This window comes from Emydura macquarii, unplaced genomic scaffold (genome assembly GCF_026122565.2).
Source record: "Emydura macquarii macquarii isolate MOO-44397 ecotype Brisbane River unplaced genomic scaffold, CSIRO-AGI_Emac_v2 contig_3080, whole genome shotgun sequence".
NCBI lineage: Eukaryota > Metazoa > Chordata > Testudines > Chelidae > Emydura > Emydura macquarii.
Window position 1 is genome coordinate 84808 of NW_027133217.1, and position 14053 is coordinate 98860.

A 14053-nucleotide genomic window follows, 5' to 3' on the forward strand; every position below is an offset into this window, starting at 1 on the left:
AGGCCAGCTATTGACCTTCTGAGAATGAGTTCACTCCACTCACAAAAAGACCCTGTGGGTGTGGGGAGATTCAGGAGATGACCTCTACCTTCCAAACCCTGGGTCAGCTGTGAGGCTGTTAGAAATCTGAATGGTCCATGTGCTAGAGGAAACCTGTGGCAGAAGCAGGGCTACTGCCCTGATGGCCAGATGCCCAGGGTGTGAGCTGAGTCTTACAAAGCCGTCCTTCCCTTCAGCCAGAGATGTTTCCTCCAGAATTAGTGTTTCAGGTTTAGGTGCATTATAAGGTTTTACATCCTGCTCTGAATCATCTGCTGTGGTCCCTATCTGAGAATGGCCTGTCATACGTTGATCTGTGGTGACTCTGATGAACCCTGACACCAGACACTTCCTAGCCTTATTGCAACTTTTGCTGGGCTGTCTCAAGCCCACCACACCTGGGGCAAGACTGTGGCAGCAATAAACCGTCCTGCAGTTGGGTCGGTCCGAAGCCACACGGTTCTGGCAGGAGTAGGGAATAATGGCTCAGCACTTCCGAGCGTGCACAGATGGAATGGGCCTGCTGCCCATCATTTCTTAGAATAGTGCAACCTTTGTAGTCCTTTGCAGCACGTTTGGTCCACTGGTCGATTTGGAGGGTCAGAGCCACAATTCCTGCTCCCATTGGGGTGGCTTGTGTCCAGGGGGCACTAGGTGGGAGCAGTCCCTGCTCTCCGTTGTGCTTGAACCCCGGATGGGGGTGAGGATGTGATGAGAAGGAAGGGCTTTTGTACCTTCCCTGTCCCCCGAGCGCACCCAACCACAGTGCAGTCACAGTCCGGCCCCTCGATGTGCAGCCTGCATTAGATATAACGGACAGAGCAGCGCTCCTTCACTCACACCTTAGAGGTATAGCACAGACGCAGGGCCAGTATGGTGTATCCAGGGCTCCACTCTACTCCAGCAGGCTTCAGGCCTCCACACACAACACACAGCATGGTGGCTTCTTGTTTGTACACTTTGGAAGTTGCCAGATCAGCCAGGAGCCCCCTGTGTGCTTTATTCACTCCAGAGAGGTCAGGCCTATAGGCCTGGTATTCTGTGTTGTGTTACTTGCTACGCAACTACAGCAGCAGTGTACATCCTGTATTGTGGCTGCCACTTATCTTCCCCCACAGGCTTCTGGTCATGAGAAGGATTTCTGTCTGGGAACAAAACCATTTCACATTGTCTCCCAGCTTTCAATGGAAAACGGAGAGAGAGAGATTAGGCCGCTTTTTAGATAACAGGTCATTCAAGTGACAGTACTAACAGATGGCCAAATCAAAGGAAAGGTCTGCTTTGGGAAGCTGGCAAATAGCCAGTTAGAACAATACCTAATGCTTTCCGTTGTCAAAGCACATTACAAAGCACCACGTTATTTAATGGAGGAGGTAGTATGTTCCTCAGGTAAGGCCTCAGGACACATTGGTCCTATTGCCAGTTCTGATTCTGTCCTGTAGTTAAACTATGGCCAAATCATGTAGCCCTTGGCTCTACTAAAAATGTGCATTGCTTTAACTAAAATTTATTTTTAATCCATCTAGTTAACCCAGTGGAAATCCCTAATGCAGACTCATTTAAACCAGTGTAGTCCATGCTTAATTTGGGTTAGCCTAATTCAGTAAGGTCTTGTCTATACTAGCAAAGTGCACTGTAGGGCTGGTCAAAAACTTGACATTGAAATTGTTTTCTGAATGAATGAAATTTTTCATGAAAATGTCTACTTTCTGTGGAAAATGTTGGCTTTTTGTCAAAAAACCGAACACCCCAAAACTAAAAATTTTGGCTGAAAAATTTTGATCAAGAAGTGCTACTACAGTGCCTCATAGGAGTTGCAGTTCAGGTACCTTATTCTCCCATACTCCTCTATGGGTTGGATTCCCCAGCTGGATTACAACTCCCATGATGCAACATGACCAGGGACTCCCATGATACACTGCAGTGGCTCAGCCAGATGGGAAATGTAGTCCAGGCAGGGAGTCCAGGCCGTAAAAGAGAACCGGGGTATGGAGCACACAAACTAGTCCATAACTCCCATGAGCCATCATGGCAGCATTTCCAAATCAAATTGTTTGGGTTTTGTCTGAAAACTTTAAATTTTGGGCTAAATAATTTTAGTTTTCAGTGTTTTTGCTGAAAAGTTTTATTTTTTACAGAAAAAAAGCCATTTTCCAATCAGCTCTAGTACATCAGTGAAATGGACTAGATTTAAAAAGTAACTTACTGATGAAGCTAAATTGATTTAAGCACGGGTTAAAACATTTTAAGTGCATCTACCATAGTTTACCAGCAGTTTAACTAGATCAAATTTAAATCAATTTACTTTAACTGGTGCAACTCTTTGAGTATAGATAAGGCATTATCCTCTCCATGTCTCAGTTCCTTTTTCTATAAAATAGGAATAATAATGGGCATTGTGAGGATTCAGGTCTGTAAGGTATTTTTCAATCTTCAGTTGGAAGGTGTTCAACATGTATGGAGTAGTATTACTCATTAATCCTGTCACCACTCTTGTGTAGTAGGTAAGCATTATCCCTACTTACCTTTACTGAAAAGCCGTATAGAATTGAATAGAAAATGATAACTTTCCTATCGAATGTTTGAGCCATCTTTTAGACTGGCTACTGACTCTCACGAGGTGATTCAAAACCTATAGAAAAGATCTCATTCCTTTACAAATTCTGTAGGTATGTAGAGTAATCCTAGAGAGCCCTATTATTTTCCTTGGTTTCTGTTTAGTTCTTGTTAATTTCTACAGGACTTTTCCATAGGGGTTTGCAAAAGATTTAGTCCAAAATTTGGTGAAAATGTGGCTGCCTATATTTAGGCACCTAAATATAAGTTGCCCAGTTTTCAGAGTTCCTGAGCCTTTATGGTTGCCATTGATTCCAATGGGAGTAACACACAAGGGACCAAATTCTTAGCTGTGTAAATCAGGATAGCTTCAGAGAAGTCAGTTTATACCAGCTGAGGATCTAACCATTTGAAGTGACAGATTTTAAGGTCAGAAGGGACCATTATAATCAACTAGCATACCAAAGGCCAGAGAATTTTGCCCACATTTATGGACAGTGTTTATCAGAAAACCATTCAAGATTGAGTTATTACATGGGTTTAGGAATTTCCTATAAAATGCTTCTGAAAAGTTAAAAGGGTTACAGTCAGGGTTACTGATTTTACCAGGCCAGTGGATGCAATGTTTTAATCTCCCATGCATCAGCCCAGCTAAATTTACTGTAGAAAGAAAGGAAAGGGTGTGATTTGGTGCCAGGCCAGTCGATGAATGAAATGTTTAAGCATCCCTGTGGAGCTGATAAGTGCAATGAAGTAAAAAAATAATAATTATTATTCTTATTGATTTATTATTTGTATTATTGTAGCACCGAGGAGCCCCAACAATGAACTAGGACCCTACTGTGCTAGGCACTGTACACACATACAGAACAAAAAGAGTTTACAATCTAAGTGTAAGACAAGAGACAAACAGATGGGGAGTACAAGGATGGGGGAGGAAACAACGAGTTAGTCTTGGTCAGCATGATGCACAGTGGACTCAGCACACCAGCAGCCTAACTGTTGTCAAGATTTAAGTAGAAGTTATGGAAAAGGAGAGCTGAAAGGAGGGTTTTGAAGGAGGATCATGCAGTAGGCGGCATGGGAAAAAACACCAAGGTGCTTGACTGAAAATTTAGCAAATGGGCAATAGAGGCTGGCTTGAGGGATGGATCAGAGGCTGACGTAGCTTATGTTTGATGTGATCGAGAAGAGGGAGCCAGTGGAGAGATGCAAAGAGAGGGGTGACATGACGAAACTACACACCCAACAACCACTCTATTGAAATGACCGCTTCTCCCCCTGATTGGCTGTACAGTTTCTCAGGAATTTTGGCTCCACAGCCGGACATGTCTTTGTCTCTGAAAATATTCGCTGATGGAAATGTATTATGCAAGGGGCTCAAGTTGCTGTGAAAACAAAACCATCTGACTGATAGGTCTGTGGATAATGAGTGTTTATCAAAGTCACTCAAGTTTTTTCCAATGCAGACCTGCCCAGCTTTTTATTTTAAACCAGACTGCTGCATCTCTGGGGCTATTTGCCTGCTGGGCAGTCTGTTAGCAAAATATTGGCCCTATTTGCCACAGCACATGTTCTGTGTGGATTGTGACAGACCGCTCATGTCATGTTTTAGGGCCAAATTCAGAGGTTATGTGTAAGGGGCAGTAGTGGTAAGTGGGTGTGAGTCTAAAAGTAAATCTAAGGGAATCTAGAGGCAGTCTAAACAGGTCTCTGATACCCTGGTGCTGAGCATGACATAAAAATCTAGATGAATAGATTATAGAAGGAATCTTGTACTATGCTTAAAGTTTATGCACCAGATTCTTATAAAACTTATGTACATTTTAGATGATTCCACAATGAGGAGCAGCAATTTACAACCGTAGACCTTCTCCCTGAAGGGAGATTTGTTGAATTCCAGAGTGAATTGGTTACAAAACTCATGATCATTTTAGCTTTTAGCCCTTAATTGTTAATCACCTGGCATGCACCTGAAAGAAACAGAACCCTGTTCAACAAACAGAATAATGTTGGTGCTCGTTGCGCCCAGCATGTTGTGTGTATTGTGAAATAGAGGTTCTCTCACTGTAGATGTCCTAGATGTGGCTTTGTGGTTGGATAGTGTCTGTTATCTGCTCTTGACAGTGTGCCAGACAAATCTTGCTATGTTTAAATTGAAAGACAGCTGGATAGAAAGTGATCTCTATCATGATATACAGTACTGTATGCAAATATGATGGATAGCTATTAGCATGTGGTTAAACCTCCTATTTACATTTCCTGGCAGTAAACAGATCCGGCTCATTGAGTCAATTACAGTGTGTGAGCATAACTCAATGGCACTGAATACCACACAGTACTGTCAGCTAATTAATAGGGAGGGGAAAGTTGTCTGGACGCTTAGAGCAGGGGCGACTAAGATTAAGGACTCCTGGTTTCTATTCCCAACTCTGAAACTGATGTGCTGTGTGATCCTACCGAATCACTTAACTTTTCTGTTCCTCAGTTTAGCCTCCAGAGAAGAAGGGATAATAAAGCCTGCTGCACAGGGGTGTTTGGAGACTCAGGGCTTGTCTACACATGAAAATTAATCTGTAAAAAGATAGGGTGTAAATTTAAAGCAGATTAACTATCTGAATTGATGTCCTGAGACCAGAACTATACAAGTCTCCCTGTGTTTTGCTTCAGGCATTTGGTCCTATGCAAACCAACTCCTTATCAGATATTAACATCCAGGCAAAGCAGAAAGCAGTGATAAACTTTCTAGGTTACGTTCTGTTCTCAGTTACACCTATGAAGCTCCATGAACTTGCATTGGGTCTATCTGATTGCTAAATTTGTCCCATTTTTGTTCTTCTGCTATAAAAGTCTCTCACCCTTTCTAAACTGTTTCTGATTCCTTTTCACTGTTAACTGATCTGTGTGTCCCTGCTGTACGCAGTGGTTGTTCCTTAGTTTGGGGCTCAGCCTTAGCGGTTCATGTACAGTAGCCTCACTATTCTGTGGCAGCTGATAATGTTTTTGTACGAGGCCTGGTCCCAGATTTTCCAATCGCAGAAAAGAGATAATGTTTGGTAATAGACCCGCCCAGTTCTTTGCCTTCAGCTCTTGTCTTTAGTGATGAATGCATTCTTTGTGCTGTAGAAAGCTTTAAAAAAATTCCCCCAAGTTATCCAATATCTGTCTTTTAAAAATCTCCACACTCACAAGCAGTCTCCTCATCTCTTGCTTAACTAGTTTATATGCTGACCAGCATCCTGTCCCCAGCCTCCCACTTAGCTTCTCTAATCAGAGCAGTTCTCTCTACCCAATCCCCCTTGTCTCAGTAGTAGCTTTGCAGTGTATCATAGAATCTTTTCAGGGACAGTTTTTAAGTCCTTTACCCTTTTCCTCACCAGCTGACTCATCTTGCCAGACCATGTGTGCTGGACCAGGGGTTCCAGAGAATCAGTTCTAGATTTCCTATTGGATTAAAAACTTCTGAAGTTTTATTTATCATTTGAGTCGAGCAAAATGCTACGTATGGGCTGCTCCATGTTTTTTAATTTCAATCCTCTGATGACCACAGAAGCAGGCCAAGAATTGTTGCACAAGAATTTTTTTCTCATACCATCTGCCTCCATTTACCTGAGTTCTCTCCTTACTTTTACTTTGAAAAGCAATGGTTGAAATTAAGGAGGGAATTTAAGATTAAGCTGCTAGAGAAACATGTCTTAGCAGTTCCAGAGGGGTAGCCGTGTTAGTCGCATACAGCAAAAACAATGAGAGTCCTGTAGCACCTTAAAGACTAACAAATTTCTGCGGGCATAAACTTTCGTGGGCTGCAACCCAAATTGCATCTGACAAAGTGGGTTGCAGCCCACGAAAGCTTATGCCGGCAGAAATTCGTTAGACTTTAAGGTGCAACAGGACTCTCGTTGTTTTTGATGTCTTAGCAGTGAAGCAGCAGTCTTAGCAGCAATGGAACAAGCCCATCATTGGATATAGTCTGAGCAGGATTCTAGTGGAAAGTTCCATGTGATTTTGGAAGGTGGATGGAAGCAGCCATCCTCTGCAAAGTCCAAACCACCTAGGAATCAACAGTTAAAAGGTCTGCAGTGACACAGATGCATGAGTGTGTTCTGTGTTCTCTTGCTGCCCAGCTCAGTGGTAGGGCCAGGCTTAGCACATATGAAGCCTCAGGTTTAATTCGTGGCATTTCCTCCACATACAAACTGGTGGGCCAACTCCCCAGCTCAAATAAGTCTCCTAACAGCAGCAGAATGTCAGGTCCTTTCTTCAGGAATGGGTTTATTTCTCCAAACCAAAAGAGTCTAACATAAATTAAACAGATGAACTAGGTCCTTTGCTCTGACCCAGCGTTCTCTGCAGGTCTCTCCCTCCCTATTGAGCGGTGAGTCAGTGCTTAAAGCCTCAAGTTACATGGATTTGTTTAATAATATTTGTTTCTGTCCACATATTGAATAGGCATCTGTTTCTCTGTTTGTTTGGGTTTTCTCCAATATCCACCTTGATTATTTGGCTTGGATTTAGCTTCTACAGCTGGGGCCAGTTTCCCCCAGATGATGCCACACAGATCAGATTGCATGGTTTATATTTGAACTGGGTGTCTTGCTTACCTCCAGCAAATGAGATCAAATCTGCTCTCGGTGTTGGGGCTGGAGTAGCATGGGTGTCGCTGAGGACAGTTTGGTCTGGAATTGCCAGTTTTGGCCGACTGTTTTGAAGCTTTATCTTGAACAAACAAGAAAATGGGCCTGATTCTCCTCCCGCTTATACCAGTTTAAGACTCGTGTGACTCTTGATTTACATCTGTGTGAGAAGAGAGTCGGGCCCAAAGTGCTTTCTCTTTTCATGGTCTTCTAACAGAAGACAGACAGTATTAACATTAAAGGACCAGTGTTCTGATCCCATTGAATGCTCTCATTGAAATTAGCCCCTCTGTTTTTATTAAGGTTGTTTTTTAAATTAATTCTTCTGTGATAAGATTAGATGAAGTTGATATTATTAGCAAGCTGAGATATTGTTATACACTGATGTAACACTTCCTCGACATTTGTTAAATATACTGCACCTAATTCTATATACATCAAAATAATCTAGCTGTCCTAAAAGCTGAAGCTCTCAAACCATTTTACAGATGGGGTATCAAAGGAATAGAGAGATTAAGGCCATATTGGTGATTTTAATTAGTTTTCTTTGAAAATCTTGGCCTTAATGACAAGATCACATATCAAGTCAGTAGCAGAGTCAGGACTAGATCCCAGGTCTCCTGACAGTCAGTCCTGTGCTCTACACAGTAGACGTCACTAATATCACATGGCTACTTCCAGCATGAGTCCTGTTTGTTTGTTAAAATGATGATAGAAGCTAAGAACAAAGAAGAGCTTCCTCCTCTCTTGATACTGTTGCTCCCTCCTTTTGATAGTTCTGTTTGCGAGAGAGGTGGGGAAAAAAGTCCTTCAGACCTTGCAGGGAGTGGTTATAGGAAAAGGAAAATAAAGAGTTACTTGGTAATATCCGGTTCAGAGCAGAGATAAGACTGGCTAACCCCACATTAATAGCAGGAGCCTTTGTTTCCAGTCTCCATTGAAGATATTCGGGACGTGAGGCCGGGTCACGAGACGGAAGGGATGGAAAAGTATGCCAAAGATGTCCCTGAGTATCGCTGTTTTTCCATCGTCTTCAAAGACCAGCGGAAAAACCTGGACCTCATTGCCAGTTCTGAAGATGATGCCAACCACTGGATCGCAGGCCTGAGGAAAATCATACTCAAGAGCAATTCCATGAGCCAGCGGCAGAAACTCCAGCAGTATCCTTTGCATTTAAACAGTGATTAATTACCCAACCAATACAAAGATGCACTTGTCTGTGTCTCTTGGGGTATTTGTGTGTGTAAAACAGCACTATGAACAGGGCAGTAAGTCTCCTCTCACATTGATTTTACAGCTGTATAACTCCATGGACTCCCGTGGAGTTACTCCTGATTTAATCTGATGTGAGAGCGCCTTCAACAAAGAATGACCTCACTAAGGACTTACAATAAAGTAGTCATTAGTTCCCAGATTCTTCAGGGATTTGCTTCATTCACCATGATCTCCAAGATGGGCATTTCTTGGCAATTAATGAAAGGCCTTTAGTGTTTATGTTGTTTCACAGAAATGTAATACAAAGGAGCAGATTTTCCTCTCTCTTGCACCAATTTTACGTCAAAGAAGTTCCATTGTCTTTAGAGGAGTTACTCCTCATTTATGCCAGCGTGGGAGGAATATCCCCTCTGGAGACCTTAAACGCTATATGGACACGCTACGGACAAGGGGAGGGGGAAAGGAATGCAACAGAGAAGGAAAGCAAGTGAGTTGCTGGATGAAATCCTGGCCCATTTGAAGTGAATGGGAGTTTTCCCACTGGCTTTAGTGGAGCCAGGAGATCATGCACTGGGCTGTAGATCTCTGAGCATCCATTGGCTTCGCTGACATATTAAAGTGAGGCTAGCTGTGGTAGTTTTTAATTCTTTGGACCATTTGGATGCTCTGTGGGTCTCCCTGCAAGTAAAGCAACTTACCTGGATCAGTACTGTGATTCCTGAGAGGCACTGACCCATGGGAGTGCCAAGCACACTAACCTGAATGGACTTTACAGATATTGCACCGCCCCTTGTACTTTTATAGGTTATTCAGCATACTTATTCATGCTATGTTCTCGCACTCTGTGGGGGAGTCGGGGCAGGTTTCCCCCCCCACTGAGGTCCCTCAGTTCTACCAGCAGGACTATCAAATTGAATTAATCCCTAGTCACCCAGCCACATCCCTCTCTCCCCTAGGTTGTGTGTCGAGTAGAACTTGGGATGTTGAGTCTGTTGAAATTGGACTTCTCAGTGGAACCTGAATGGTCTTTTCACTGAAGACATCCCATGATGCTCACGACAGAAGCTTTTGGTAGATAAAGACTCTCCCATGAACCCTTACTGCATTTAACCTGTGGATGAAAAGGAGTCCTGGTTCCATTGTTATTGCATAGCAAGCACAAACCCCGATTGCCACTCAGAAACAAACACCAGCTCTGGAGAGACAAACAGGTCCCAGCACTTCTTGTCTAGTGGCAAAGCAGTAGCGGACAAAAGTTTCATTGTAGTTTGCTGCCACTGGTGAGAGTTGGTTGGAAAATTATCTCTGGAAGGGAGGAGCTTAAGGATTCTTTGAGTGGCAAAACGGTCATCAGGAGCAGGGAAGTTTGCCACCCATCTCTCTCGTTTTTGCATCTATTGCTGCAGCGCAGCGCGTGCACGCTGGTGCCTTGCAGATAATGAGGGCCCATGCCCTTGTCTGATAACAGCCTGTGGTTGTGGTTGAACAGCATGATACTTCAAGAGAGTGAGATGCAACCAAATAGCTTTCGCTTTATCACCAGTTTGAAGGTCCTTAAAACCACTAGGAGACTGAGGTTTTTTCAACACTTAGGCCCAGATTCTGCCCTCAGATATATACAGGCACATCTGGTTGAAGTTACTGGCTTGACCAGCAATGGCCAAACACGATAGAATTGTTGCCACTGTGCCGTTTAGTAAATGATGAAGCCCGTCCTCTTGGGAGCTGCCTGGGTCAACAAAGCCCAAATTTAGCTCCTTTCTTACTTCAGTTCAGCCACTCATCTTGCACTGTGCCTTGTGCTGTCTTCTGGAGCCAACACACCTCTCACTGCTGGGTCAGTACTTTCTCTTCTGTCGCCACCATCTTGCTACATAAGCTCCTCTGGGCCTTTTTGTCACTTGTGGTTGGGGGACCTTCACTAGGTCTTTCTACTGCTTCAGAGCCTCTGGATGTACCAGAGGTTCTGGTGCGGACCCTGCATCTTCAGCTGGAGGGCTTCTGTATCTGGATGTTAGCTAGTCTGTCCCACTGCTCACAGTCTGGGGGACTCTTTTTCTTGCAAGTGATGCTCTGGTCTTCTCATCACAGTGCAGCATCCCTGCCTGGCTTTCTTCTGACATTGCTCTGAATCTGCCTGTCTCAAGTGCTGAGGTATTTGCTGATTGGGGATTCGGTGCTTGCCACTAATCCAATTAGCCCTTGAGAATGAGGGATCTCCCTGACTCCTGTCTTGCTAAGGTCATTGATTTTCTTGTGACCTAACTCAGTAGACAAGGGTCTATTAAGTCAAAATCCATCCAGCCCCTAATACTGTGTGTTCCCCTCACAAGACTTTGCTGGTTTAGGGTCACTTGCCAAATGTCCTGCTTTTCCTCCCTTTGGCTTTCATTAGGAACATAAATACAGGAGTTGTCATAGTGGACCAGACAAGATTTTCTGTCTTCAATTGAGACCAAGGCTAGATGTTTCAGAGGCAGATAAAAACCCCAAGATGCACTTAACTGTCTGATATTATACAACATCATAGCATAGGGAGAGGGAATTTACTGTACTGTATCAGGTAATACTGGATCGCCAGAATTCCTTCCTGACCCTGTTCCCAGCTGGTGATCATCTTGTGCCCTGAACTCTGATAAAGCATGGCCATTATTTCCCAAGTGTTTTTGGCATCTCCACTTCACTTGAGACTTTCCTCACTGCTTGGGGCTGATACCCAAATTTAGCTCCCTTCTTAACTCAGTTCAGCCACTTCTTGCACTGTGCCTCGTGCTCCCACCTGCAGCCAACCCACCATCTGACTGCTCGGTTTCACTTCTGTGGCCACCATCTTGCTACACTGGCTCCTCTATGCCTTCTTGGTATTCATGGGTGGGAGGCCTTCACTAGGGCTCATGAAAATGATTGCCTTCTATTCTGGAGAAGGCCGCTGGGAGGAGTGGGATGCTGCCAGAAATACTATTTGCCTGGCTGTTTTCATGACAATTTCATTAAAATTTGCAATGATTGCACCCCTCCGCTACCACCTCTGTGAGTATCGTGGCTACAAAAAAGCCACCTCTGGAGCATGTCCAATGCAAACCACTGAACTATTTCCATCTAAAAGTATATAGGATTGTAATTAAATAACAATAAAATTTGTTGGGGGCAAAGGCTATAATTTCCAAAGTGGAAACGCCCCTCTCTCTCGCTCTTTAACTCCTAGTCAGAATCCAAGTTAAATGGGGTGGGCAGGCCAAGAGTATTTCTGGAAGAATAATTATGGTGCACTGTTGGTCTCCAGTCTGGACCAGTTGCTATCAGCATAACCCAACCTGGAATTACAGAACAGCAAGATTCTCATTTTATGTTTGCTGATGCTTAATTAAAGCCTGGAATTTAAATGTAGTCTTTCTTCAGTGGGTATGCCTGGAAGTGTGGTTTGATGTGAAAGTTTCTTTAAAAGAAATGTGCATCGTCTATATGAATACAGATAGTAAAGAAGTGTTGGGGCCCTTGGTCCAGCCTTTCCCCTGCCATGACAGGATTGTTCTCTGCAGTACATTTTCTAGTGCTTGCCACCCTAGTTTAAAGACATGAACATGGGGGGAAAAAATCAAGCATTTGACAGATGTTTTTGATGCTTCTGTATATACAGTAGTGCCTGATTAACAGTCCAGTTCAATTCTAGAGCAAGCAGGCATAGCTTCTATCGATTTCAATGGAAGTTATATGCTGTTTTGTCTGGGATGACTTTGGTTCATCGAATACATAGGAAGTTTCAATCTAAGCTGCGAGAAATGGAGCAGCTTTGCTTTTTTGTTTTTTTTTCTGCTTTGGAATCACATCCTCTGAGTTTCTGGTTTGAAACAACTCAGTAGATACCATTAGAATTCTTCAGTCATTCTTCCTTAGTTTCTAATGGAAGATGGTAGCCTCAGGAACCAGCAGATTCTTTTAAAACAACAGGGAGACAATATTGTCTCTCGCTGTTAAGACAGGAATGACAGCCATAACTTTCCATCCATTCTAAATATTTATATGGTTCCTATCACCGTAGCACCTGAGCACTTCATTCTTTATCATATTTATCCTCTCGACATTCCTGTGAGGTAGGGCAGTGCTATTCTCTCCATTTCACAGATAGGGAGTTGAGGCACAGAAAGATTAAGTGATTTGGCCAAGGTCACCCAGAAGTTTGTGGCAGAGCAGGAAATCAAATCCAGGTCTCCCAAGTCACAGGCTAATGCCCCCATCACTGGACCAACCAACTCTCAACCTACTAAGGCCCAAACATAGGATGCAATGTGCGACAAAGATCCAAAATGAGGGGCATACACAATTAGCCACACAGGACACTTCTAATGCTATAGGATTCATCCCTTTAGCATGAATGACTCTTTCTATCTGATCTCTCAGATCCATGATACTTTATTTTTGATGTAAATAAATTTTAACAAGAGAAGTGAGAGGACATAGTTAACTTGGGGACGGGGAAGGGAGATACATGAGAGGTAGGATGAGGCCCAGGAAATCTGCAGTTGTGTTTGTGGCTCTACCATTACACTGTTGTGTGACTGTTGCGGTTACATGGATAGCTGCACCTCTGCCCCTCCTGGTCTCTCTGAGTGCCCCCCTCAAGTGTGTGGTCTCTGATCTCTCAGAGTGGAATCTTGCAATTCTTCTGCTCTCAGGCTGGGACTCAGGTACGGCGATGGGGCACACCGTTCACCGTTTTTCTGGCGCCTCCTCCTGGTCACTCTAGGGATTAGCTCTCCAGTCCAACGCCCCTTCCTGTGGTTGCACGCCACCACACCATCTCTCTCTCTGTCAGGTCTGCAGCTCCTCTCTTGTCCCAGGAACCGCAGCATCATCTTTGGGACCCAGCCCTCCAGCTAGGTCACTCAGTGCCCTCCCTGCCCCCCTTTCAGGGTATATCCGGGGCTGGTAGGGGAACCCAGGCCCACTCTCTACTCTGGGTTCCAGTCCAGGGACCCTCAACCCAGCAGTTCTGGGCTTTACACTCCCAGCCCTCACTGTGCCTTCCCTGGACTGCTTCCTACCGCTCCTGGTTCCCCCCCGTTTCTCTGGGTGTACCAGCTCCAACACCCTCTTCCCAGGGAGTGACTGCTCTTTTCCAGCCGGAGCCCCTGTCTGTTGCCAGCTTCCTGGCTTTATAGGCCCCACCTGTTCCTGCACAGCTGAACCTGCTTCCAATCGATTTCCCGCTCGCTGGCTCTCCCTCCAGGTGCAGCCTGTGGAGTTACTAGGCCCACCTGGCCACCTTAATTAACCCCTTCCAATCCTGTGTAAGGTGAACACCCTATCACAGGTACACTGCCCTGTGTATACCACTCCCTTATTGCCCTGGGGGTAGCTTTACTACAGTGATAGAAAAACCCCTCTTGTCGACGGAGCAAGTGTCTACAGTACAGTGCTACAGTAGGCAGCTGAAGTGCTACAACTCTGCCCTTGTGGAGTAGCGGTACCCGCAGTCTGAGCAACCTATTCAAACCTGGTGCTTCCTAGGAGAGTGGGCTAGTGCCATTAATGCCACTTGCCCTGGCATTGTCCCTTAATGACCCATAATGTTTGGGAGCCATTAGAAAGGGCCTGCTCTTCTTGCCCTA

The 14053-nt window shown here is 44.4% G+C and overlaps 1 protein-coding gene across 2 annotated transcripts in view; it reads left to right on the forward strand.

Moving 5' to 3' along the window:
- PLCD1 (phospholipase C delta 1) overlaps positions 1-14053 on the forward strand; it is an 84456-nt gene that overhangs the window by 22938 nt on the left and 47465 nt on the right. For both annotated transcript variants that reach the window (XM_067530505.1, XM_067530504.1), the window contains exon 3: positions 8161-8389. In XM_067530505.1, the coding sequence (XP_067386606.1) occupies positions 8161-8389 (229 nt within the window). The remainder of the gene's footprint in view (positions 1-8160; positions 8390-14053) is intronic.